This window comes from Oncorhynchus mykiss, chromosome 3, assembly GCF_057628025.1.
Source record: "Oncorhynchus mykiss isolate SJ-2025 chromosome 3, ASM5762802v1, whole genome shotgun sequence".
NCBI lineage: Eukaryota > Metazoa > Chordata > Actinopteri > Salmoniformes > Salmonidae > Oncorhynchus > Oncorhynchus mykiss.
This window is the reverse complement of record NC_143024.1, coordinates 55,284,608-55,311,399: the sequence shown is the minus strand read 5'-3', so window position 1 is coordinate 55,311,399 and position 26,792 is coordinate 55,284,608. Positions and strand designations below refer to the sequence as shown.

Below are 26,792 nucleotides of genomic sequence, written 5' to 3'. Positions count from 1 at the left end.
TTTGTCAAATTGCTTTCACATAAGGACACTATTCATGAAGTTCTGGATGAAACGTCTTTTGTCAACACACTTGGCAGATGGCAAGTGGATGTGACGGTTGCCTTGAAGGTACATCACAGTTTCTGAGCAGAGCACACAAAGCATAAGCGCAAATCCAAATGTGCCTCTGTGCTTTGTCACAGGCCTCCATAACATGTGGATTGTCTGACAAATTTGACAAAACATTTTTTTTTTGCACTGCGTCACAAAGGAAAATACCAACATTTTGGGGGGTGAAAAGTATCAGTGAATCATGTACAGGGGAAGATGGCATTGAACACATTGTATTGAAAGGGCACTCCATAGGGTCTGCATACAATCTGTACAGCACAAATGTTGCACAAATGCAATATATAAATACCAGCCAACCACAGGTTGATTCAAGACTACAAGCTCACGGTGTGCCACAATATTTACAGTTTAGTAGGCTTCAGTTGATTCAGTATGCTACTGCACAATGTCACTTACTGCAAACCAATTATGAATCACAATGACAGTTTTATACATTCTTATCAAGTACCCTTAGAAGGAGTGTCATCTAAAAAATCTAACTTAATAACATTCTGGTCCCCTCTCTTCTCTTGTACCCTCTTTCTCCTATTGATCATAAGTCAACCATCCATCACTCTTTTATGTTTACTTGCCTGTCATTTTACTTTAATGTATTCTGAGTCATCTCTGTTTTATAGCCCACCGGCCCAAGGTTGACGCCTTAGAACTCATTCAATGACATTTACTGTATATGAGATGAGGGCTTTGTAATGATATTGGTCCGTCAAAAGCATTAATGAAATCCTGGACTGCCCAGATTGTAAAACTGGCCAGAGATTAAAGATATTGGCTGAAACTCCCATCACATTTGTTCCTGTTGATGTGAAATAATACTGAGCCAAGTTGTCACTGATACTCTCTAAGTGAGTCGGTAGATTACCGTGCATGTTGAGTGTCTCAATTTCTCATTGCAGTGACAAGTCATATTTGGTGCGTCATACAAGGGATGTCTCACATGGGATGTCATTATACAGGATACCTGAGACAAGTGGCTATGCTTAAAAACACATATTTGGCACGATGCCCATAATTGTATATGAGCACCGGAACTCTTAGCCATTCATTGTGACATCTGTAATTTACTGGCAGTGGGCCAAGTTGAATGAATAATGAGTAACTAGATTGGATGTAGCAAACCATTGTTAAGCACCTCAAGGCAATTCATGAGCAAGGTTCTCCAGTATAAAAACCTAAACAAACCCAGGCATTAACCATAACCCTTGGTCTCAGCCTTGGCTTCACTTTTTACCCTTCACTTATTCACCTTACAACCTTTTACCCAGGGTCCTCTCTCTTTCTCTCTCTTCCCCATTTCTCTCTCTCCCTCTCTCTCTCTGACAGATGAGGAGATCATTTTCAGGAGCTGGGACGGTGATGTGTTCAAAGCCAACACGCAGAGCAATGAGACAGACCTCTTACTAAAAAACACCACTTTTGTGAGTACTTACCGTCTCAGTGCATACCAACTGGGGCGGCAGCGTATCCTAGTGGTTAGAGCGTTGGACTAGTAACCGGAAGGTTGCAAGTTCTAACCCCCGAGCTGACATCTAGTTCATGCTAATCCAATAAATCATTATATTTCACGCTTCAGAACAACACATTTGAATGGACTGTAACTGCAGATGAACATTCACAGTATCTCTCATTCTCTTTCCACTCTTTTCTCTTTCTTACCAGGCAACATTTAAGGCCTCCAAGTTTGCAGTTTCTCCAGATCTAAACTTCGTTCTTCTGGGCTATGACGTGAAACAGGTCAGTGATTTTAATGTGCCATTTCTGAAGAGTATCTCAAAATGATACACATCTTCGTAGCCTGGTCCCAGATGTATTTATGCTGTATAGCCAACTCGTTTGGTTATTGTCATGAGAAACATTTGTTGATATTGAAAATGAATAACAACACAATAATCTGAGGTACAGTAAAAAAACTTTTTGTTTTACAACATTAATGAGAATGACATTGGAGAATGAATGGTGTTGGGCCTGTGTGTCTCTGTGGTCTCCGGGTTTCCTTCTAATGCATCCTTCAGTATTTCTCAGAAAGAGATGTCAGACACAACAGATGCACAGAGAATGAGAACAATAAAGACAGTGAGTGCCTGAAGAGACCTTTCTGTGAGATTGGTACCCTTGGCCATGTCATTTGCGGTGGTGTTTTGAGGCCTTCCTCTTGTTCGTATTCTGTGATGTTCTGGTAAAGAAAGCTAATTCTCTGGACTCGTAACTCTGTGGAAAAGTAACTGCATTAAAAGGCGTAGGGCTTGTCTTCTTCCTCATGTCCTACCTGTGTCTGCTCTTATTAGGTTCATAGTGACGTTGAAATGTTTTGTAAATACTACTAGTTCACTCCCTGCTGACGTATTGTTTGCTTCTGTAGGTCCAAACCGATACTGTAACTCTTTACGTTATTCAGGTCTTTTTGAGTCTATATAGATATGGGAAACACTGTATTTGGATAGTATCCCACTGATGCATCTCTGAATGCTCAAGCACAACCCATCAACTAAAAATAACGCAACCGTACCATAATTATTAATATTTACAACTTTGTTGGCATGCACCAACAAAAACATCAACGTTAGTGGATAGCTTGCTTGGTTCACTGGATGGTTATTTCTGGTACTTGTGGGCCAATGGAATGCCCACTGAAGGTGCCTTTGGTCTCAGTCGAATGTGTTTATTCTTTGTGGTATGACTACATAGTGGAAAAACATGTTTTTGCCCTGTTTCTAACAGTTTGGAAAATAATGAGAGGTTGTGTAGATTTATTGTCGTATTTTTACATCACTCCATTCAAATTCAACCCTTTCATTAACCTCAGGACAAAAGTTGTATCCGCATCAAAGCAATTTGTTGTAAACAATCCAAGACATTTTTTCCATCATCGTACAAAAATAACTGTTGTTCAAAGAGAAAGCAATTATCGTTTAACGTAAGCCGATAGGCTACGGGCTCGATAGATATCAAATCAAAATTGTATTTGTTTGATGTGCAATTGAACTGTGTTACTTGGATGAATAATTAGCAACATGCAATGATAGGGAATACTTTGCAATACTTAGAGAAAGCACATATTTGCAGAAACCGTCAGAAACAATTTCCCATTCTTGTGTTCAGTGATTTTCTCTTTCATAATAGGAAGAGGCTCCAGCAAAGGAAAAGATAGGTGGTATCCGGGGGAAACCTTTCCTACTCAGACGACCGACCGCTTATCCATTAGTTTGGTTGCAAACAACAACAAAGAATTGGCTACGAAACACTAGCAACATGGTTTTTGATCTTCTGAATGCAATCTGTTACTGGCTCAGTAATGACCTAACCCTAACTCAGCATCAAGGGTATTTCGCACAAACATAACCCCTTATGATGAAGCAGGTATTTTAATGGAATAACCAGTCGTACTTTGAGTTCCCGATATTTCACTTGAACTGTGTGTCATAGCCGACTACAGTCATAATGTCTCCAAACCTATCATTGAAAAACATTGGATGCCCAATAAACAGTGACAGCTTCAAAACGAGTGCCATTAACACATTTCATCAACTGAATGCCCTGATGGAATTGAATATCTCGCTTGCAAAAATGAAGACCTTACAGCAAAACCTATTAAAAATATGAACTCTTATTCAGTCAGTATACATAGACACTCTAGCCTATGGCTCTCAAAGTGTGTCCATTAAAACAATACTTGGTTTCTGCGCTCCACACAAATCTTTTCCTGCTGCCTATATAGCTCCTCTCTCGCATTCATTCTTCTGGAGCGCATAAAAGCCATTCCTTTTAGGCACTTCGATGTGTAGCCAATTTTAATCTTGTTTAATAGCAGACCTGGGAACATGAGAGTGGCTCACAACAGCAGTCATCTTGATTCAGATACCGGTTTGTATAATGCAGTCTGCACCAATCACCAGAAGATGGTTAGTAGGGTAGCTAAGAGCCTATTCAAAATGCAGAGGAGGACGAAGATCTGATGAGGGTACAGTGCATTCGGAAAGTATTCAGACTCCTGGACATATTCCACATTTTGTTACTTTATTATAAAATTGATTAAAATTGTTTTTTTCTTAATCAATCTACACACAATACCCCATAATGACAAAGCAAAAACTGGTTTTTAGAAATCTTTGAATATATATATATATATATAAACGGAAATATCACACATACATAATTATTCACTTTTACTCAGTACTTTGTTGAAGCACCTTTTGCAGAGATTATAGCCTTGAGTCTCCTTGGGTATGACGCTACTAGCATGGCATACCCGTGGCATACCCATGGCATACAGTTTCTCCCCTTCTTCTATGCAGATCCTCTCAAGTTCTGTCAGGTTGGATGGGGAGCGTCGCCGCACAGCTATTATCAGGTCTCTCCAGAGATGTTAGATCGGATTCAAGTCTGGGCTTTGGCTGGGCTACTCAAGGACATTCGGTGACTTGTCCTGAAGCCACTCCTACGTTACCTTGGCTGTGTGCTTAGGGTTGTTGTCTTGTTGGAAGGTGAACCTTTGCCTCAGTCTGAGGTCCTGAGCACTCTGGAGCAGGTTTTCATCAAGGATCTCTCTGTACTTTGCTCCGTTCATCTTTCCCTCGATCCTGACTAGTCCCCCAGTCCTTGCCGCTGAAAAATATCCCCACAGCATGATGCTTTACTGTAAGAATGGTGCCAGGTTTCCTCTAGATGCTTGGCATTCAGGCCAAAGAGTTCTTGGTCTTGGTTTCATCAGAGCGGCCTGTCATGTGCCTTTTACTGAGGAGTGCTTCCATCTGGCCACTCTACCATAAAGCCCGGATTGGTGGAGTGCTGCAGAGATGGTTGTCCTTCTGAAAGTTTATCCCATCTCCACAGAGGAACTCTGGACCTCAGTGAGGGTGACCATCAGGTTCTTGGTCACCTCTCCCCCAAATGATCAGTTTGTCTGGGCGGTCAGCTCTAGGCAGAGTGTTGGTGGTTCCATACTTCTTCCATTTATGAATTATGGAGGCCACTGTGTTCTTGGGGACCTTCAATGCTGCAGACATTTTTTGGTACCTTTCCACAGATCTTTGCCTCAAACCAATCCTGTCTCGGAGCTCTACGGACAATTCCTTCCATGCCATGGTGTAACGATCGTTGTTGGAAGGATTGGACCAAGGTGCAGCATGGAAGGCGTTCCGTTCATCATATTTATTAATGTGAACCAGCAACAAAACAAATAAAGAGTAACAAAACAAATGTGCAGCTTTGTAGTGCAAAAGGCTACAATACAAAAACAAGATCCCACACGCAACAGATGGCAAAGGCTGCCTAAATATGATCCCCAATCAGAGACAACGATAGACAGCTGCCTCTGATTGGGAACCGTACCAGGCCAACCAAGAAATAGAAAAACTAGAGTACCCACCCTAGTCACACCCCAACCTAACCAAAATAGAGAATAAAAAGGCTCTCTAAGGTCAGGGCGTGACACATCAATCAATCAAATTTATTTTATATAGCCCTTCGTACATCAGCTGATATCTCAAAGTGCTGTACAGAAACCCAGCCTAAAACCCCAAACAGCAAGCAATGCAGGTGAAGAAGCACGGTGGCTAGGAAAAACTCCCTAGAAAGGAGTTTGATGACACATGATTTGGTTTTTGCTCTGACATGCCTGTAAATAAGGTATTTCTGTTTTTTATATTTAATACATTTGCAAACATTTAAAAAAATCAGTTTTCACTTTGTCATTAGGGGTTATTGTGTGTAGATTGATGAGGAAATAAATTATTTAATCAATTTTAGAATAAGGCTGTAACGTCACAAAATGTGGAAAAAGTCAAGCGGTTTGAATACTTTCCGAATGCACTGTATATGCCATGCGATAGCCTATGCTTACTTTTATGGATACATGGAACTGAGAAAGAGGTGCCACATTGATGTAAATGTGAGTTATGCTAGACCTAACATGTGTTTTTACTAGCCTGAGAGGTTAGCCATTCAATGTGTTGCCATATGACTTGACAGCATTCAATTATTGACATTTTTTACTAGATGGAACTCTCCCTCAATCATTAAAAATAGCCTTTTTTTTATTAGTCACCAGTACTGTTAACAGTGGTTTAATCAACATTGGTGTTGCAAGCATGGACATTTACATGCCTCCTGCCTTATCAGTGCCATAATGAGACGATTGACATGCACTGTTGTGTACGTTCCATTTAGACACGTTTGTAACAGCCATACAGCTATAAAGGCCCACTCCTTCATTGGAAAACAACAAAACGGCATCCCTGCCATTTGGTTTAATATAAAGCTCAGGGAAGGGAATCAATGGGTGTCTAATGATTTTAAATGATCAAAAACGGCTGCAAAAATTAGAGTGGGCCTTTAAGATGGGTTTTCGGACTGCTGCTACACAGTCAGGTGTAGTGATTAACCCATAGGGACGGACGCACACAGAGCAGAGTCTAGCGAAAGCTCAAGGTGTCTGTGTTTTCCTGCCTTCCCGTGGTGGCGGAGGCTTATGCCAAAAAGGCAATATCCCAAAATAAACAAAAGGCTTTCTGTCTTAGGCAAGCCACGCGCTCCTGTTTTGCACCGCCGTTTAACATTGTATTTGCACAGAGGGCTGGAAGTTGTATTTTGAGGGAAAGTGTGAGGAGATAATCCCAAAATATAGTTTTTTGTGGACGCTCAGGTGTTGACAGTTAAGATCACATTATTGGTCCATCTCAAATGTGACTTCTGCTTTTAACCTCTCTGGCACCAGTGGGATGGTAGCGATTATCTCAGGAGATCACCCAGCTAACAAAAGTATTACTAGCATTTTCTAACCAAGCATTTGCGTCACAAAAGTCAGAAATCACAATAAAATAAATCGCTTACCTTTGAAAATATTCCTCTGGTGGCAATGCCAATTGCCCTATCTCCACAGTGAATGTTAGTTTGTTTGATAAAATCAATTTTTAAAGCCTAACATGAAACATTTGAAAACCGCTTGCGTCGTGATTTCCGTCTCATTCAACTTTGGACGAAACATTTGTGGTAAATACACACACTAAACACACGTTTATCCAGTCATGGTTGGTTTCGTTGCAATCCTCTGTTTGTTAGTAACACAATCACACCTGATGGCTCTTTTTTTCCGGGATGTATTGACCAAAACAAACCGATTTGAAGACACCAATCAATGACCTCATTGCGCACCAATGGTAGGAGCGGTCTATCGTTGATTGACTGTATTTTGGCCCAATTCCCACTGATCATCTTGAAATCAAGCTTGGAAGATAGCCAATGAGCTGAGGTAAATGGCAATATGTCATGGTTATAAGTTCGAAGACCCGCCTTTGTCGTAAACTCTGGCGTAAAAGAGGTTCATTCGCCATTGAAAATCCTACTTCACGGAGCCACGAGTGTTACGCATAGCAGTACATTGTGAAGAGCATTTTCAGCTATTTTATATATTTAAATGATGGCGAATAAATCAGGAAAAGCTCAAACAAAGTCTAGACATACAGATGTAACCCAAATTATAGAAGAAATTGATAGGATACAACAATGTTCTCCACAAGACCACAAAATGGTACAAGACATTTTTACATCATTTCATTTACATTGCTGTGGTGAATGCCTTCATCCTCCAGAAGGAAATGGCTGTGGACAGCCCCCCCATCTCACAGCTAGCCTTCAGGGAGCTGCTCATCCAGGAGCTTGCAAGCTACAGCAAGTCCACTGCAGCACCTTCTGTCCCCTCTACCTCTGACCCTTCTGCTCCAACCAGTGGTGTTCACCTGTCCAGATTCATCTCTGCAGGCATGAATGTGCCTCAGGGTAAAAAGGGAGACGTCATTGTGCCCTTTGTCACAGGAAATGCCCCATCACCTGCACCACCTGTTCAGTAAGCCCCTTCTTTACAGCAGAAAGAGACTGCTATGGGCCATGGCACCAGCAGCACAATATTGTGTAGAGGACTGAGGGTCTTCACAATATTGTAAATAGAAAATGTGTAAATAGTTATTTTTTACATATCTTTTTTTGGTGTGTGTTAGAATAGCATTTATGTATTTTGTATATAGTTATTTCCTTCAAAATGTATCACTGTACCAATTCGGCCACTTGTGTTCAATTTGAGTAAATTTGTATGGGACACCTGGGTGACTTCCAGCTCAATGTCATGTAGCTCGCTCATTTTGGAAGTTATCTGTCTAAAACTTTGCTCGGCTATTGTTGCCATCTTATGTTCTCCATTCAAATCCTCCTCAGCATCCTATCTGTATGTTTGGCTGTTCTTGGTCATTTGAAAGATGATGCAGCAAAATTAAAAACAGAAAACTTATGTTTATTTCCTTGTATTTTCTTCTACCAGATCTATTGTGTTTTATTCTCCTACATTCAAAATTCAGAGTGTTTCCTTTCAAATGATACCAAGAATATGCATATCCTTGCTTCTGGGCCTGAGCTACAGGCAGTTAGATTAGGGTATGTCTTTAGGCGGAAATTGAGAAGAAGGGGGCTACTCCGAAGACGTTTTAAACCAACCTCTCCGAAAAACATCTGTTTTTTTGGAGAGGTGCGGAAAGCTGCCACACTCGGCGCCCGGGGAGTTGTTGTTGTGGGGATTAAGTGCCTTGCTCTAGGGCATAACAGCAGGCAATGGCATCTAGGATTTGATACCAGCAGCCTCCACAGCTCACTTTCCTGTCAGACCCGGGATTTTAACTGACAACCCTCCGGTTGCCGGCTTGTCTTTCTAACCATTAGGCTGTTTTTTCTCCTTAAGGTGACACCCTGGGGAAAGAGTGGTTGTATGGTTGACGTATGTTCTACCTCACTCAAGCATAGGAGCTTCTAACAAATAGACTTGCAGACACAGATCTACTTATAAATCCCAGGGGAGTTGTTGGGCAATGTTCAGACTTTCAGAGTCCCCACAAACTGTCTGAGTGGTCAACAACCGTGATTCTAAAGAGCTGTACAAGTTTTAGTTCCAGGCAAGAGTTAACATTTTGCTGGTGAGATGTGAGAACTCAGTGTCCTCTATTTGTTGCGGTAGTCTGGTGTAAATTGTAGAACAATGAACATCTTTTAACATCATGTCACTTTATTTCGACAAATTGGGCAATGTTGCTTTTAGTAGGGTTTTTGTATTTCCCCCGCCTCTCAAAAAAAAAAATTCTGAACAATTTAAACCCCAACAACTACAAAGTACATTATCCCAATTTAAGACGGCAGCAATACGGCAATTGCCATCACGTTAGACTTCAAATGTGAACATTTCAGTTCTCTAATGTATTAAAATGACAAAATCCGAGTCTGTCAGTGAGGCTTTAACAATTGAAATATACAAACACCAGCAGCTGTGAGCACTTACGTACCGACGCTTGATATGGAGAATTAGTCCTGATATTCTAACACATGCCACTCTGATTTCCACATCCACTTACTGTAATTACATACATGCCATTCATATAGATTTACTGAGCTTTAAGAATTAGGCTGGACAAGTGTATGAATCGGGGCTGTCGATGTTGTTATTGAAGTATTGTCTGTTCAACCTCAAGCGGCAGCATATCTCAATTCCCTGGGCGTCAATACATTCAGTATGGCTGATTAAATGAAATTTTACAGTACATATAATGAAAGTTTAGACTGACAGCTGTTATGCTATATTCATTCATTCCTTTATTTGTTCATATTGATACAACCATGCAAGGTACACTTTGGAGGTCTCATTGCCTAGTGTTCCCAGAATGCTTTGCTCTATAGGAGCTATAATAATAATGCCCGCTCGATTAATAACTACCATGTTGAGCTGATTTTAAAACAGGAGATAATAATTGTGCTACTATATCACTCTTGGTACACAGTGTAAGCCTAAACTAGTTTAGTAGTAAAATGTGGCTTAACAAATCATACGTTAAATGGACTCACTCTGTGAATTATTAGTGGTTGACATGTATGTCCCCCATGCATACAACATCTGTAAGGTCCCTCATCAAGTATTACATCTCAAGCACAGATTCAACTACGAAGACCAAGGAGCATCATAAAGAAGGGCAGTGATTGGTAGATGGGCAACGATAACGACAAGTTAATAATTATTCTGTGGATGATGTATTAAACCACCCAGATACATCAGAGATGCAGTCGTCCTTCTGAACTGAGCTGCAGGACAGGAAGGAAACTGCTTATCATGATTAGGCCATTTGTAACGGCTTTCTTCTGTGGACGAAGGAGAGGACCAAAGCGCATCGTGGTTAGTGTTCATCATGTTTAATAAAGACAATAAACGTGAACACTACAAAATACAAAACAACAAATGTGAAAAAACCGAAACAAAAAAAAACGTCTGGTGCAGACACACGAAGACAGAAGACAACCACCCACAAAACCCAACACAAAACAGGCTACCTAAATATGGTTCCCAATCAGAGACAATGACTAACACCTGCCTCTGATTGAGAACCATATCAGGCCAAACATAGAAACGGGAAAACTAGAAACATAACATAGAATGCCCACTCAGCTCACGTCCTGACCAACACCAAAACAAAGAAAACACAAAAGAACTATGGTCAGAACGTGACACCATTGGTAATTTTTAAACAGCTACAGAGTTCAATGGCTTTGATGGGAGAAATCTGAGGATGGATCAGGAACATTGTAGTGACTCCACATTAATGACCTAAATGACAGAGTGAAAAGAAGAATACAAATATACAGAATAAAATGCATATGTATGCAACAAGGCATGTTTGTGGCTAATCCAACACAACAACATCACTGTGTAACTGCCTCCTTATGTTCAAGCATGGTGGTGGCTGCATCATGGTATGGGTATACTTGACAGTGGCAAAAACTGGGGAGTTTTTCAGGATCAAAAGAAATGGGAAAACCTGCTTCAGTCTGCTTAACTCTGCAAATGATTTAAAGTCACCATTGGCCTCATGGTGAATTTCCTTCCTCTCCGTCAACTGAGTTAGGAAGGACGCCTGCATCTTTATAGTGATTGGGTGTATTGATATACCATCCAAAGTGTAATTAATAACTTCACCATGGTCAAAGAGATATTCAATGACCGTTTTTTTTTTTTTTACCCATTTACCAGTAGGTGCTGCTCTTTGCAATGCATTGGATACCCTCTCTGTTCTTTGGGGTGGAATCTGTGTTTGAAATTCACTGCTCGACTGTGGGACCTTAAAGAACATTTTATGTGTGGAGTAAAGAGACGAGTTAATCATAAAACATTTAATTGTTAAACACTATTATTGCATACAGATTGAGTCCATGCAACTTAGATGGCTTGTTAATTAAGCAACATTTTATTCCTAAACGTATTTAGGCTTGCCACAACAAAGTTGTGTGTAGACCAGTGACACAAAATCTCAATTTAATCCATTTTATATTGAGGCTGTACCACAACAAAATGTGAAAAAAGTCAAGGTGTGTGAACACTTTCTAAAGGCACATTTCATTACAGCGTAACGTAGAAACATGACTTGTCTTATCTTTATATCTTGAAACTCTATCTGAAAACACAAGCTATATTTTTCAGTGTTTTTAATGTCTCGTCTGTCAAGGAACATCTAAAACAAGAAGCAACTAAAACAACAAGCATTTCACAAACCTTTCTTTTAAAAATGCCAAGAGGGTTCTGGTAGAAATGTTAATTGTTTCTACTACAACAAAACCATGACATACGCCTAACAATATTAAATGTAAGATTGTATACATTCAACCAACCTAGGTGAAAAAAAGGGACAAAAAAAATAAAACGTTCATAATTCCTATCTCAAAATTCATGACATTATACATTTTTGAGCATAGGCCTATTTATTTCTGCAACAGCACACTCACTCATCACAAATTGTTAGTAAGTTAGTTACAGTGTCTCCTAAAGACATGATTGACATGGGAAGAGTGGGTGAAAGGTGAATGTAAATCTGCTAGTTATCTATCTATTTTTTTTTACTGATTGTGATTTATCTTCATTGCTCTTAAATATTAACTTCATAATATAATTTTCAATATCTTCTAACTCAACATATACACTGTAACGGTTTTCATCCTGGGAAGGAGAGGAGGACCAAAATGCAGCGTGGTTATTTATAAACATCTTTAATGAAAGCTGAAAACGTGAACACTATACAAAATAAGAAACCGTGGAAAAACCGAAACAGTCCTAACTGGTGCAAAACACAGGAAGACAGGAATATTCACCCACAAGATACCTAAAGAATAGAGATACCAATCAGAGACAACGATAAACACCTGCCTCTGATTGAGAACCACTCCAGGCAACCATAGACTTACCTAGAACACTCAACTGAACATAACCCCATAGACTACAAAACCCCTAGACAAAACAAGACACATAAATCACACATGTCACACCCTGGCCTAACCAACGTAATAAAGAAAACACAGAATACTAAGGCCATTGCGTGACATACACTGTATGGCTGGCTGGCTGGCTAGTGTATTGTGTGGATATTTGAATATATGGTGGTTAGCTAGAGTCTAGACTACCTGTGTTGCTGCTGCCGACTGAGGAAATGATGGAGTTGGGTCGGAGCGAGTGTTGTTGATGCAGCTGCTCTCTTCTGTCTGTCTTCCAGACCGATTATTGATGATGATTATGTAATTATGTTATCAAGTGTTAATCAAATGTGATGCTGCGGTGGCAGTACTGTTGATATTTAAACTAGGTAGCTAGTTACACACACTCAACCAGTGACTGCATCTCAAGGTATGTTTGGATACCGGGCATGAACGATCTCAGTACAGAGCAGTGTAGGAAAAAGGTGCAACCTCCAGACAGGGTGCACCAACAGGCGCAACCAACGGACAGGGTGGTGCGTAGCTAACTTGATGACATCGCGATGACTTGCGGCAATGTGCTCCGAACAACAGCAACAAAACGTTAAACAAAAAAATATATATACCACCACCCAAAAGGCGTGTTGGATGGCAAAGTGGCATCTGCTGGGCACTGGTTTACTCTTATCCGTTCATGTGCCTGCCTGTAGGGGTAAAGTGGAAGGGTCAGACTGTTGAAATCACAGATTGTGCCTTTAAAGCCTCAGTGCGGCATTATAATGATGGTTGAGGAGCGTGATCAATGCTGCTGAGATAAGGGACTATATGCGCTCAGGCGCGTTTCTAACAGGCGCTGCACCCTTACTGAAAACTCATTATCATTGCAGAAGAGAGAAAGGCATTTGTTTCCTCTTGTCTGAATTGCATTACAGAATTTCCAAAGATTACTAGGTGCAGAATATTTGTTGACTTATGCCAGAAAGGAACAAACTGCTAATATCACAACCTGTCAACATTTGAGTCTGGTAGAATATCTAAAATCAAGGTCTACAGTGCAAGGTTTACAGCAATGGATGTTGGTTGGAAAATATACAGTACCCGTTAAAAGTTTGGACACACCTACTCATGCAAGGCCAAGAGTGTGCATGGCTATCGTCAAGGCAAATTGTGGCTACTTTGAAGAATCTCAAATATAAAATATACTTTGATTTGATTAACACTTTTTTGGTTACTACATGTGTTATTTCATAGTTTTGACGTCTTCACTCTTATTCTACAATGTAGAATATAGTAAAAATAAAGAAAAAAACCCTGGGATGAGTAGGTGTGTCCAAACTTTTGACTGGTACTGTATATCTAGAGAATACAGAGTATATACAGTAGATGTTGTGTATTGTTTATTATCTCCTGCCTCTCATGCTTTGGAGAATGTTGTACAACCCATATAGTCTAACCCCCAACAACATATCTACTGTGCATGGTTTAATTCAAACTTTAAAGACAAACAACAAGGATTATTTAGTTCATCAGCCATACAGGACCAAACAGAGGTAGGAATACAAATAGCTTAAAAATATTTTATGTAAATTCAAATAACAAGGCTGTGGATATTGCTTTTTATTCTTTCAGGTCACCAAGGAGACTGTCATTTTAGAATTGACTCATTCATGGGTATTTGATGCTGGAACATGTCATGAGTATTATACTGCACATATAACATTGCACACTGTACAACACTAATGTAAAATAGATTGAGGGCAGAACAAAATCCTTCTTCCAGATGCTTAACTCAACAAATGCATAAATCATTCATTGATTTATCCGCAAATACTCTAGTTACACACGTGGATCTCAAGTCATGATTCTGTCCTAAATGTTTACCGTATATGCATTGTACTTTATCAAGTCCCTGTCTTTGCTTGTCTTCTGTTGAAATATTGAAAACAGATCGTTGGTTGTTGAGCAGAACAATCTGTTAGGGGGTCTCATTTTGGACTACCAGGAAGCATATATACTTATCAATGTACACATTTTTACAAATTGTGGACTACCGTGAAAGATATGCATTTTAATCAATGCGCACATTTTACTGGGGAAAGTTCGTTACAAACGGAAAACATATAAGGCATGATGCTTGTGTAAATCGGGAATCAAAACTCCTTGCCAAAATTGTTTCTGAATACATGTATTTATGATTCGTCATCTCATAAAACCACACAGATTACTTTCTGTAGATGGACTGTTATTACAGATGTAATAATCAAGTCACACTGTGCAAGTAGCTTGATAAGTTGTACAATGTTTACATGGTTCTACATTATAGGTGTTGGTGGCCCTGATCACCTCCCTTCTAGTGGCATTGCCCTCACATGCTGGGGAGTGAGCTCTGCGAGAACAGGTTTGATGGAGACTGGAACTGATCTCCGCTGAGATGATGTGACCAGATGTGATCATCATCACACTGACAGCCCGAGTCTATTGAGAGTTATAGCACGGCCACTGCACCACCATCTCCAGTTGTCTTGTGAATTTATCATAATAGTGCTACCGCTATGCCTCCAATAGCCTCCATGCTCGGTATGTTAGCTTGTGCCAAGTGTTAAATATAGCCTGTTATAGCTGCAGGGAGTAGGATATCCTGAAGTGAATATTTGGATCTCAGCTTTAGTTGTAGCCATACATCTTAATATTATGTATCTTCTCTTAGATGTGTGGCTCGGTGTCGTGATGTATGTTTTGCATGACTTGAATACCTTTAGAGTAGCTACTTTCCTTTGGCATTTAATGCCGCATTTAATGCTGTGATGCATATGTCTCCCTTAGGTGTGTTTCAATAGGCATACATTTTATTGTTACTTGTCAGTTTGTGATCATTAAGGCAAAGTTTAAATGTGTATGTTTTCCTGCCAATCATATGAAAAACATTTAGCAATAATAGCAGTAAGGTGTGAATATCTATTGGATTGCTTACTGAGCCTTAAATGAAATAACTACCTTTTCGGTAATACTTTACTTGACACCCAGCGCATGAACACGTTATGACACGGTCACAACAGTGTCATAATGTGTCATAACAGCTGACATAAATGGCCATAACCCTGTCATGACACATATATTTAGACCTGTTGTGATATACACTGCGTGACCAAAGGTATGTGAACACTGGCTCATCGAACATCTCATTACAAAATCATGGGCATGGAGTTGGTCCCCCCTTTGTGCGCGTCTGGACAGGCATGGAAACCTCTTTTGTGAAGCTCCCGGTGAACAGTTATTGTGCTGATGTTGCTTCCAGAGAAAAGTCTGGAACTCGGTATTGAATTTTCATCCGAGGACACACGATTTTTACACACTTAAGCACTTGCTGGTCCCGTTCTTTGAACTTGTGTGGCCTACCACTTCGCGACTGAGCCGTTGTTAAACCTAGACGTTTCCACTTCACAATAACAGCACTTACAGTTGACCGGGGCAGCTCTAGCAGGGCAGAAATATGACGATCTGACTTGTTGGAAAGGTTGCATCCTTTGACAGTGCCACGCTTAAAGTCACTGAGTTCTTCATTAAGGCCATTCTACTTCCAATGTTTGTCTATGGCGATTACATGGCTGTGTGCTCGATTCTATACACATGTCAGCAACGGGTGTGGCTGAAATAGCAGAAGGGATGTCCACATACGTTTGTATATATAGTGTATATTGCATTATTTTGTGGCTGTTATGACACCTGCAAAAGAGTGTCAAAACTCACAAAACCTACCACACTGTCACGACCGTCATATGAATAATTAGACCAAGGCGCAGCGTGAGTAGAGTTCCACATTGTCACGCCCTGACCATAGTTATCTTTGTTTTCTTTATTATTTTGGTTAGGTCAGGGTGTGACGAGGGTGGTATGTGTGTTTTTGTTTTAGTCTTGTCTAGGGTTTTTTATATATCTATGGGGTTTTGGTATTGTCTAGGTAAATGTAGGTCTATGGTGGCCTGAATTGGTTCCCAATCAGAGACAGCTGTTTATCGTTGTCTCTGATTGGGGATCCAATTTAGGTTGCCATTTTCCATTTTGGTTTTGGGGGTTATTGTCTATGTGTAGTTGCATGTCAGCACTAGTTGTTTATAGCTTCACGTTCGTTTTGTTGTTTTGTTTAAGTGTTCTTCGTTTAATAAAAGAAGAATGTATTCATCTCACGCTGCGCCTTGGTCTCCTCTTTACGACAAACGTGACACACATTTTAATGATAGTGACACTTCCAAAACAACAAAGATACAACGATCGTGAAATAGGTAGAGCACATAGGCACTCATACAAAAACAATATCCCAACATCGCAAGTGGGAAAAAGGACACACTAAGTATGATCCCCAATTAGAGGTAACGATTATCAGCTGCCTCCGATTGGGAACCATACACACACACCAACATAGAAATATAATACCTAGAAGCCCCCCTAGTCACGCCCTGACCTATTACACTATAGAGAACCCCGAGGGCTCTCTATGGTCAGGGCGTGACACACACAAGGCAAAACATTCCATTGCAACATAGCCTACTTGTCAACAATATGTTTATGTTACAGTGCATTTGGAAAGTATTCAGACCCCTTGAATTTTTCAACATTTTGTTACGTTAGTTTTATTCTAAAATTGATTACATTGTTTTTTCTTCCTCATCAATCTGCAGACAATACCCAATAATGATAAAGTAAAAACAGGTTTTTAAACATTTTTGCACATTTACAAAAAAATATCACATTTACATAAGTATTCAGACCCTTTACTCAGTACTTTGTTGAAGCACCTTTGGCAGTGATTACAGCTTCGAGTCTTCTTGGGTATGACGCTACAAACTTGGGACACCTGTATTTGGGGAGTTTCTCCCATTCTTCTATGCAGATCGTCTCAAGCCAAGTTAGGTTGGATGGGGAGGGTCACTGCACAGCTATTGTCAGGTCTCTCTAGAGATGTTCAATCCGGTTCACGTCTGGGCTCTGGCTAGGCAACTCAAGGACATTTAAGGACTTGTCCCGAAGCCACTCCTGCGTTATCTTGGCTGTGTGCTTAGGGTTGTTGTCCTGTTGGAAGGTGAACCTTCGCCCCAGTCTGAGGTCCTGAGCACTCGGGAGCAGGTTTCATCAAGGATCTCTCTGTACTTTGCTCTGTTCATCTTTCCCACGATCCTGACTAGTCTCCCAGTCCCTGCCGCTGAAAAACATCCCCACAGCATGATGCTGCCACCACAATGCTTCTCCATAGGGATGGTGCCAGGTTTCCTACAGATGTGACACTTGGCATTCAGGCCAAAGTGTTCAATCTTGGCTTCATCAGACCAGAGAATCTTGTTTATCATGGTCTGAGAGCCCTTCAGGTGCCTTTTGGCTAACTCCAAGCGGGCTGTCATATGCCTTTTACTGAGTATTGGCTTCTGTCTGGCCACTCTACCACAAAGGCCTGATTGGTGGAGTGCTGCAGAGATGGTTGTCCTTCTGGAAGATTCTCCACAGAGGAACTATGCAGCTCTGTTAGAGTGACCATTGGGTTCTTGGTCACCTCCCTGACCAAGGGTCTTCTCCCCCAATTGCTCAGTTTGGCCAGGCGGCCAGCTCTAGGAAGAGTTTTGGTGGTTACAAACTTCTTCCATTTAAGAATGATGAAGGCCATTGTGTTTTTGGGGACCTTCAATTCTGCAGACATTATTTTATGCCCTTCCCCAGATCTGTGCCTCAACATAATCCTGTCTCGGAGCTCTATGGACAATTCCTTCGACCTCATGGCTTGATTTTTGCTATGACATGCACCGTCAACTGTGGGACCTTAAATAGACAGGTGTGTGCCTTTCTAAATCATGTCCAATGAATTTAATTTACCACAGGTGGACTCTAATCAGGGTTTAGAAACATCTCAAGGATGATCAATGGAAACAGGATGCATCTGAGCTCAATTTCGAGTCTCATAGCAAAGGGTCTTATTTCTGTTTTTGATTTTTAATACATTTGCAAAAAAAATTGAAAAACCTGTTTTTGCTTTATCATTATTCTGTATTGTGATTCGATTGACGCGGAGAAAAATGTATTTAATCCATTTTAGAATAAAGCTGTAACGTAACAAAATGTGGAAAACGGGTCAACGGGTCTGAATACTTTCTGGATGCACTGTATGTAGCATTTTCTGAAATTGACCATGTTACATTATCATTGTAATTACGCACAAATATATGTCAGACATGCACCTACCCCAATGCGCTGTTTCTGATGTCTGGGATAAATTCAGGAGCAGATTTCAGACACCCTATTTTTGACTGATGACTAACATAAGGGCATGTATGTGATAGACATGTCTGGCTTATATGATTATGATGTCATAATGCTTCTTGACCGTGTCATAAAGTGTATTTTTTGCAAGTTATTTAAAATGTGATGAAAAAGACACATGACTGTAAATAATGAATTACAACAACAACATAGGACTTAAAAAACACACTTTAAAATGAAAGGAAACGTTTTGGCAGGGAAAAAACACAGTTCAATAAATGTGGGGTTTTGACACTCTTATGTAGGTGTCATAACCAGCCATAAAAGAACACAATAGGAGCAACAACAGGCGTAAATATATGGGTCATCACAGTGTTATGACCATGGTATGACAAGTTATGTCAGCTGTTATGACATATTAGGACATGATTAGGACAATTTCATAACATGTTATGATGCTGGGTGTCAAGTAAAGTGTTATCAATTTAGACATTTAGAACTTGGAAGTGGTTCTCATGCTTCTTGGCAAAGTATTCGTCCGGTCAAATATAGATCTAAGTATTCCTTCACACATAAAGCTCATATTCACCTCTTCGTCTCGATGTAATCATTCAATTCATCACACCTAACCCACCTCTCAGATTCACCGATTCAAAGAATAATACCAAAACATCTTACCCCTCCTTCCCACCCTTCACTCATGAAACGTATCAAATGTGTTAAGAGGCTTTGTTAGTCTGAGAGGCTAATCCTCACTTTCTCTCATAGCCATTTTAGCCAACTGTTGACAATCTTATGGAAGAAAAAAAAACATTCCCAAATGTCTCCTATCATGGTGTCAGAGTAGACCTTCTGAGTGTGAGTATGAGTGACCAGTGATGATGCAATGTATTTTTCGGGGGAAAATTTTCCTCGGGCAACTCAAACAGGAGAACCAAAATTAAGACTGACTGGTATAATCAGCCAAGCAGACTCCATTTCCATGGGCAATTGAGCTCTGGTTAAGACGAGTGGCGCGCCTCCACTGTATTTATCACCATGCCCAAGGGTAAGATTACTGTAATATTGTTATGCAAATGAGCTCACTGATTACCCATATAGCACCACTTAGAAATTCCCTCTTCACCTGATGACAACTAAAAGCTGTGTTGATGGAGATACACTGCGTACAAAATATTAGGAGCACCTGCTCTTTCCATGACATCGGCTGACCAGGCGAATCCAGGTGAAAACTGTGATCCCTCATTGATGTCAGAAAAACCTGCAGTAGTCTTTTTAATAAACCTTGGGAAGTTTTTCTTTTTAACAACTTAAACAATTACACCCATTTTAATGCCAAAGACACACCAGACTGGCTTTCCAAGAGGTCTTGAATGTTCCTGAATGGTCCAGACTCAATCTGCAATCAAAAACAATGGATATACACTGAGTGTCCAAAACATTAAGAGCACCAGGTGAATCCAGGTGAAAGCTATAATCCCTTATTGATGTCACTTGCTAAATCCACTTCAATCAGTGTAGATGAAGGGGAGGAGACAGGTTAAAGAAGGATTTTTAAGCCTTGAGAAAATTGAGACATGGATTGTGTATGTGTGCCATTCCGAGGGTGAAAGGGCAAGACAAAACATTTGAAAGGGCTATGGCAGTAAGAGCCATGTGCACCGGTTTGTGTGTGTCAATAACTACATTGCTGATGGGTTTTTCACGCTCAACGGTTTCCCGTATCAAGAAGGGTCCACCACCCAAAGGACATCCAGACAAGTTGACACAACTGTGGGAAGCATTGTGTAATGAATACTCAGGGAGAAAGAGGTATAGATTCACACGCGGAGCACGGCACATGTTTATTATGCCTTCGCGGAAGGCAGGAATCATGGTCGCAGGCAATGGTCAACCACAGGTAGGCAGTCAAAAACAAACAATACCTCACAACCATACAGACAGACAGAACTGAACAAAATAGTGAGCTGATGAGACCAGGTGAGAAACAAACACAGGTGAAATCAATGAACAAAAATGAAAAGACAGAACACAAAGAAAAATTATGCAAGGTTGACTAAGAAAAGAAAAGCAGAACCTTACACATTGGAGTCAACATGGGCCAGCATCCCTGTGGAACACTTTCGACACCCTGTAGAGTCCACACGCTGACAAATTGAGGCTGTTCAAAGGGGGTGCAACTCAATATTAGGAAGGTGTTCCTAATGTTTTGTACACTCCGTGTAGATTGAGTTTTAATGGCCTTATAGTTATGCAAAAGTCTTCTGTCCAGCTTTCCATTTAGTTCACAGTGCCAAATAAAAACAATTATAGATTTGGATAATGTGCAAAACATTTATAATGGAAAATAAATATTGCTTTATTAATCTTTCATCAACACCACATTTTTCTGATTATGTATTGGTGATAACACATTCTCTGCTATGGATTTCTCCTTAGGTGTACCGGTACTCTTTCCTGGCATCCTACTTGATATACAACCTGCATACAAGGTATGTATCACCTGTCAAGATTTGAGTAGCCTAATAGTAAACAGAAGGCAATTTCCTACCAAGATGTCAGCTGAACCCGTGTGTCTCCACGCTCTGTTCATTAGTTTGCAAGTGTTTTTTGTTGTTGTAATCATTGCCAGATACAACAGTGTTTTTTTTTACATAGTCAACAAGTTACTTGGCTATAAAGATAATCTATATTTTCTCTTATCGGAGAAAGCAAACAGATATCAATTGCTCCACTATGCACCTGTCTGGTTGAAAGCCTCCTCTCATACCCTGCCTCCCGAAACAAGCCTCTCCCAAGCGGGTGTACCTAGGCTGTACCTAGGCTACTCCTGTGAACATGCTTGTCCCTCGCCTTTTGGCCCGCTGACTCTTCTACCGATTATCCAGGCCTGCTCCTCGCCTGTCTGGTACAGTTACCCCGCCAATTGCTCCCTTCGTCCCCGTGCTTCGCTCACCTCCAGCACACATTTACGCGCACACACCGTTTTATCGTTAGCCTGTAGACTTGTGTGGACTTTTACTGGGGAACTTGTATGAATTTCAATTTTTATTACTTGGCCCTTGTTATTTTATTGTAGCTTAGACCTATTTCTGATTAGTGACCTCATAGGCCTATAATTATAGTCTTAGAAAACTTGTTGGGATTATTTCTCACGTTGATTGATCGGGCTACAAACGAACACGCTGCTGTTGTTGCTATTGTCTACCCTTGAATCTCACACTGAGGATGATGCATTTAGGGCCTGATGCCTCTTAAATGTGGAGAACTTTGAGTGTTTTTCCCATGGTGCATCCTGGGAGAAACCATACCCTTGTCCCGCTATTGCGCTGGAGAACTGGGAGAAACCACATGCTTGCATTTACATGGATTGTTCTTTCAGTACTTAATTATGTTTTATTTTATTTCTTTTTTTTACCTTTATTTAACGAAACAAGTCAGTTAATAAAAAATTCCTATTTTCAATGACGGCCTATGAACAGTGGGTTAACTGCCTGTTAACTGCCTGTTCAGGGGCAGAACGACAGATTTGTACCTTGTCAGCTCGGGGGTTTGAACTTGCAACACTTCTGGTTACTAGTCCAACGCTCTAACCACTAGGCTACCTTGCCGCCCCAAGTCACCAGACAGTATGAATATTTTTAAATATGTTGCGTTTAAGACTCTGGGTCCTCTGGACTATGGTTCTAGTATGGTCTGGAAATCCAAATACTGTAAAATCCAATCTAGACTGATTAAGTACGTCATTACGTTGCTGCTTTTACTGTCAGGAAATGGACATTTCTACCCCATCTGAATTGAAAAGTCAAAATGGTCTGAAGTTTCTACACATAAATGTAAGAACTCTTCTTCCGAAACTTGATTTTGTAATTATTTGGATAAAAAAAACCCAGACCCAGATATATTTATGCTTCCTCAAACCTGTCTCTAAAAAAAAATCCATCACTGACAATGATTTTGGCAATGTTTTTCAGCCAGATCACAAGGATGGTGGTGTTGCCATTGCATAAAAGACAAGTTCTCTGCGACCATTCTGACTTCTGTTACCAAGCCTAAGCAATTTGGATATCTGTCTTTGAATGTACTGTAAATCTCTGCGCATCCTTGAATCTGGTTGTCTCCTGTTGTTATAGAACCCCCATTGGCTCTCTGGATTGTATATTTGAACTATTATCACACAACGTCAAATCTGAATTCGTGCTTATGGGTGACCTGACATCCAACTCTCCTCACCTCAAGAATTTATGTAACACCTGTAATCTTACTCAGATTGTCAAAAGTGTAACGAGGTTGAAATCCTCTTTGATTGATCTTATTTTAACCAATACTCCTCGTCGTTTTAATGGTTCTGGTGTCTTTACAAAATAATATTACCGTGCGGTTGTCTGTGTAAGGGATTGTAAAATGTCTAAATTACCTCCACGTATCATCATGAAAAGAAACTGTAAGCTGTTTGATATTCAGGGTTTATTACATGATGTTTTAAACATTGCCTGGAATAGAGTTGAATTCATCCCTGATGTTGAATTTGTCTTTTCTTACTTCCACAAAACATTCCAGGATGTACAGTATGCAACAAGCATGCCCCTATCAAACCATACAGATCAGCTAGCTGGAATAATAAGGAAACAGAATGCTGTGTGGGCAAAAGCAAGAAGGTCTGATTCAGCTAATGATTGGATGGCTTTTAAATGCCTTCGGAATCAGGGTGTGGCTATGACCCGAAAGCTGAAAGCACACCACTACCTCAAATCTACTGCTGATAATCTGAATAATCCTTCTAAATTTTGTACATGAGGGACTGCATAATGATGTTGGGTTTTCAACCAGGGAGGTACAGGAGCTGAACCCTCCAGAGGTGTCGGACTCGGTCCTGCAGTTTGCTTCCTGGGGCGTTCGGGATCAACAGCTGGTGAGTATTCCTATGGGTCAGCTTGAAGAAAATGACTCATGCTAATGTAGGGTTTATGATGTGTACACTGCACACCGTGTACTCAATCACGTTGAGTTGATGTCCTTTACTCATGCATGGCGGTAGATTTATGATAAGTAGTTAAAGTCGGATGAAATGGGGTGAGGTGAAGGGGCTTGTCCACAAATTGGTTGGGTATATGTACCATGTCTGCCCTGGGACCATACCATAATAACACAACCAAGCATACAAAAATGTAGAGCAAGACACTAGGAGTTTTTTACTGGAAATCTCAGGAAGATGACATCACACAGTGAGACAACTAGCAGTGAATGGCGTTCCTCCTTTGGAAAGCCATATACAGTGCCTTGCGAAAGTATTCGGCCCCCTTGAACTTTGCGACCTTTTGCCACATTTCAGGCTTCAAACATAAAGATATAAAACTGTATTTTTTTGTGGAGAATCAGCAACAAGTGGGACACAATCATGAAGTGGAACGACATTTATTGGATATTTCAAACTTTTTTAACAAATCAAAAACTGAAAAATTGGGCGTGCAAAATTATTCAGCCCCTTTACGTTCAGTGCAGCAAACTCTCTCCAGAAGTTCAGTGAGGATCTCTGAATGATCCAATGTAGACCTAAATGACTAATGATGATAAATACAATCCACCTGTGTGTAATCAAGTCTCCGTATAAATGCACCTGCACTGTGATAGTCTCAGAGGTCCGTTAAAAGCGCAGAGAGCATCATGAAGAACAAGGAACACACCAGGCAGGTCCGAGATACTGTTGTGAAGAAGTTTAAAGCCGGATTTGGATACAAAAAGATTTCCCAAGCTTTAAACATCCCAAGGAGTACTGTGCAAGCGATAATATTGAAATGGAAGGAGTATCAGACCACTGCAAATCTACCAAGACCTGGCCGTCCCTCTAAACTTTCAGCTCATACAAGGAGAAGACTGATCAGAGACGCAGCCAAGAGGCCCATAATCACTCTGGATGAACTGCAGAGATCTACAGCTGAGGTGGGAGACTCTGTCCATTGGGCAACAATCAGTCGTATATTGCACAAATCTGGCCTTTATGGAAGAGTGGCAAGAAGAAAGCCATTTCTTAAAGATATCCATAAAAAGTGTTGTTTAAAGTTTGCCACAAGCCACCTGGGAGACACACCAAACATGTGGAAGAAGGTGCTCTGGTCAGATGAAACCAAAATTGAACTTTTTGGCAACAATGCAAAACGTTATGTTTGGCGTAAAAGCAACACAGCTGAACACACCATCCCCACTGTCAAACATGGTGGTGGCAGCATCATGGTTTGGGCCTGCTTTTCTTCAGCAGGGACAGGGAAGATGGTTAAAATTGATGGGAAGATGGATGGAGCCAAATACAGGACCATTCTGGAAGAAAACCTGATGGAGTCTGCAAAAGACCTGAGACTGGGACGGAGATTTGTCTTCCAACAAGACAATGATCCAAAACATAAAGCAAAATCTACAATGGAATGGTTCAAAAATAAACATTTCCAGGTGTTAGAATGGCCAAGTCAAAGTCCAGACCTGAATCCAATCGAGAATCTGTGGAAAGAACTGAAAACTGCTGTTCACAAATGCTCTCCATCCAACCTCACTGAGCTCGAGCTGTTTTGCAAGGAGGAATGGGAAAAAAGGTCAGTCTATCGATGTGCAAAACTGATAGAGACATACCCCAAGCGACTTACAGCTGTAATCACAGCAAAAGGTGGCGCTACACAGTATTAACTTAAGGGGGCTGAATAATTTTGCACGCCCAATTTTTCAGTTTTTGATTTGTTAAAAAACTTTGAAATATCCAATAAATGTCGTTCCACTTCATGATTGTGTCCCACTTGTTGTTGATTCTTCACAAAAAAAATACAGTTTTATATCTTTATGTTTGAAGCCTGAAATGTGGCAAAAGGTCGCAAAGTTCAAGGGGGTCGAATACTTTCGCAAGGCACTGTATATATAGTAAGTATGTAAGCCTTGGACAAGCCTTGTCCGAGCCAGGGCAGAATCTCCTGATTTTGTAGCACGAGGCAGCTTGATGACAAAATGCTAGTCTATCGCATGGCATTACCCACAATCCAGCTCCTTAATGCTGAGTGTCAAGCAGAGAGGCATCAGGTCCCATTTCTAGAATTTTTAGTTTGATTCGACTGTGGATCGAACCCCCATCAGGGCGGACACTCTAACCACAAGGCCAGAGTTGGTTTAAAGCCATAGTGTGTAGTGTTGAAGCCAAAATTGCCATTTGTGTTTGAACAAAATAGTTTGACCTTCCCTCATACTGTAAGTACAAAAAAATGTACACAATCGAAAGCAGGTGCGAAGGACTCTCAATCTCAAATCAGATCTTTGAAGTCGATTGCAAAACGTGAAGTCAACATGAACATGAGCCCATGAAATACAATGTTTTTTGTTGTGTTTTACCAACCAAATGCGTTGCTTTGACTCATTTTCAATCGCTGGAAGCCATGGAGAGGCATGGGCAATGTTTAAACCTCTTATGCAACAATGGTATGTATAGTTCATTCTCCAGACCCCCTTTGCTCAAAGGTGAATGTTGATTAAAGGTCGTTTTTGACATGAGAGATACATAAACAAAAGCCGTAAAAGGAACCAATTATCGAGACGGAAAACGAACAACAGTACTACTAATCAACCCGTTGCTTTAAGACATGTTGTTGGCTACCAGATCTCTCTTTGTGAGTAATTCCCTCTACCCAAGGAGTATTAAGCATGGTATAATCAGTTCATTATTTGTAAAGCGTAGACATGGAAAGTAATTAACCGTTTGATAGCATATTTATCTACTTACTGCAGTATTTATACCTGGCCCCCATGTAATCAGTTACATAGGCTGCTTACAAAGGCAGACCCATTCTGATATTTTTTTTCACTCATTTGTCTTTTGACCAATCAGATCATCTCTGAAAAATGTCTAATGTGAAAAGATCTGATGTGATTGGTCAACGGACCAATTAGTGGAAAAAGAAGATCTGAATTTGTCTGCCTTTTGTAAACGCAACCCTAGAAAGCCCTTACAGCTGTGTGTGTGTGTGTGTGTGTGTGTGTGTGTGTGTGTGTGTGTGTGTGTGTGTGTGTGTGTGTATTTGTCTAAGATAAATTGTTAAAAATGACCACTTTGCCATGTGTTATGACCTCCACCGGTACAATTTATCGCATTTCTTTTGGAACTTTCCAAGTTAATTCTAAGATACAACAGGGGGAAAAAAGCTCAAAAC

General features: G+C 40.5%; 1 protein-coding gene across 1 annotated transcript in view; it reads left to right on the top strand.

Annotated features, from left to right (window-relative positions):
* LOC110519993 (inactive dipeptidyl peptidase 10-like) overlaps window positions 1-26,792 on the top strand; it is an 81,439-nt gene that overhangs the window by 27,940 nt on the left and 26,707 nt on the right. The window contains exons 4-7 of the mRNA XM_090230591.1: window positions 1,432-1,526; window positions 1,768-1,842; window positions 21,052-21,104; window positions 23,443-23,524. Of these exons, the coding sequence (XP_090086717.1) occupies window positions 1,432-1,526; window positions 1,768-1,842; window positions 21,052-21,104; window positions 23,443-23,524 (305 nt within the window). The remainder of the gene's footprint in view (window positions 1-1,431; window positions 1,527-1,767; window positions 1,843-21,051; window positions 21,105-23,442; window positions 23,525-26,792) is intronic.